Here is a 1,682-nt window from a genome sequence, read left to right as displayed (position 1 = left end):
TACAGCATACCCAGGTACCTCACTTGCTGCTGGGGCTCGCCCATCATTGACTTGTCACGGTTCACGCAGAACCCCAGGCGCTCGAGGAGGTCGAGGATTATGGTGCGGCGGGCGATGAGGGTCTGGGCGTCCTGGTGGGCATGGATCTGATCATCGATGTATCCTGAGCACCGCCAGCCCTTCCGTCTCCAAGTCCGCATGATCTCGCGTGTTAGCTTGGTGAATGCCCAACAGGCGGAGGCAAGGCCGAAAGGGAGTTGTGTAAAGACGTAGAACTGGCCTTGCCATTCAAAACCAAGGTAGCGCCAGTCTGCTTCGCGTACGTCCATATGGTGGTAGCCAGACTTCAGGTCCAGGGTGAACATGTAGTCCTTGGGGCCTAGCCAGCCTGGGACCTGCACGAGCGACTCATAACGGAACTCCGGGATGTGCAGGTGCTTATTGACTTCGCGTCCATCCCAGATGAGGCGGAGCTTGCCTTTCTGCTCTACGACACCCAAGGGACAGGTCATGAAAGGGCGGGACTGGCAAGGTTTGATGGTCTCTGACTCCAGCAAACCCTCGATGGCAGAAGACACAAAATCCCCGTGGTCCCGTGCAGATTGGTGATTCTTGCCCCAGTACGGCCGGGGGGGAGGTCCTGAGTGCCACATCGGAGGGAACCCTTGCAGGACCCAGCTCAGCACGAGCTGGTTCACCACTGTCGCCTTCCAGACCGCGGCACAGGCTCTCAAGCGCCCCCGCATCTTAGGCCTATCCTTGCTACCCATGCTAGGAGGTGTGGCTTCACAAGGCGGATCAACAGGCAAAGGTGCTGGGTTCTCACCTTCTGGGACCGCTTGTTCATTCCTCGAAGGGGCTCCTGGGTCTGGATGTGGTTCCTGGGCTTTGCGGGCGACCTTGGTCCGGGGCCGGGTGGGCTCTGCAGGGCCGGGTGCGGGACGCTTGGCGGTGTTCTTGGTCTCCGCTTGTGTGTTGTCTCGTTGGGCAGGGGGGGGCTGCGCGGGGCGAGGGGCTCTAAAACCCGCGGCAACGAGCAGTGCGCCCAGTACTGTGGCGGCCAAATTCTCTGCATTGCAAGAGACAAGAGATAAAAGAGGGGAAGATGAGTAGAGGCCGGGGCTCATGGCGACTGAGGCTACGAAACGGTGGGAAGCCGGCCCTCCTGGGATGACAGAAAAAACCGAACAGGCTACTCCGGGGCGACCTGCGCCGCAGGGGACGGGGCCACCAGAGCCATCGACCTGTTTGATGCCTCTCTGTCGTTGTTGGGTACATGCATGAAGAGGGAAACTCGGACGGAGGAAGGACAGGTCCAGCCTGAAGCCGGCCACCTGGGCCTGGAAGCCGCCATGGTCAACAGGACCGAGCCAACACGGCAATAAGGCCCCAAGGCCAATCACAGGCGCCACCAAGGGCAAGAGCTCGCGCGCGTTACAAAGAAACCTCCCTCCAGGGTACAACTTGGTCCGACATCTTCTAGCGGTGGAAGGTCTGGAAGAGACCGGATGTGCAACTTAGCATAACAAGTCTTGTCAAAGACTGGGCCAAAGCATACTCCGTTCCAACCCAATAATGTTTGTCGGACTTGTGGGCCCCTGCAACAACAACGACCGCGAACTGCACGGAGGGGCCACTGAGCGAGCTTAAGAAAAAAGGAGCGGGGTAGGATCGGTGCCGTG

At 59.6% G+C, this 1,682-nt stretch overlaps 1 protein-coding gene across 1 annotated transcript in view; it reads right to left on the bottom strand.

Annotated features, from left to right (window-relative positions):
• Window positions 1–1,682, bottom strand: part of VOLCADRAFT_99273 (uncharacterized protein) — a gene marked incomplete at both ends in the record, with an annotated part of 4,578 nt that overhangs the window by 2,385 nt on the left and 511 nt on the right. Inside the window, 2 exons of the mRNA XM_002958028.1 lie at window positions 497–640; window positions 827–998. Of these exons, the coding sequence (XP_002958074.1) occupies window positions 497–640; window positions 827–998 (316 nt within the window). The remainder of the gene's footprint in view (window positions 1–496; window positions 641–826; window positions 999–1,682) is intronic.

Source organism: Volvox carteri (assembly GCF_000143455.1).
Source record: "Volvox carteri f. nagariensis unplaced genomic scaffold VOLCAscaffold_85, whole genome shotgun sequence".
NCBI classification, from domain to species: Eukaryota; Viridiplantae; Chlorophyta; class Chlorophyceae; order Chlamydomonadales; family Volvocaceae; genus Volvox; species Volvox carteri.
Note: the sequence above shows the minus strand (reverse complement) of the source record. Positions and strands in the feature narration are given on the sequence as shown.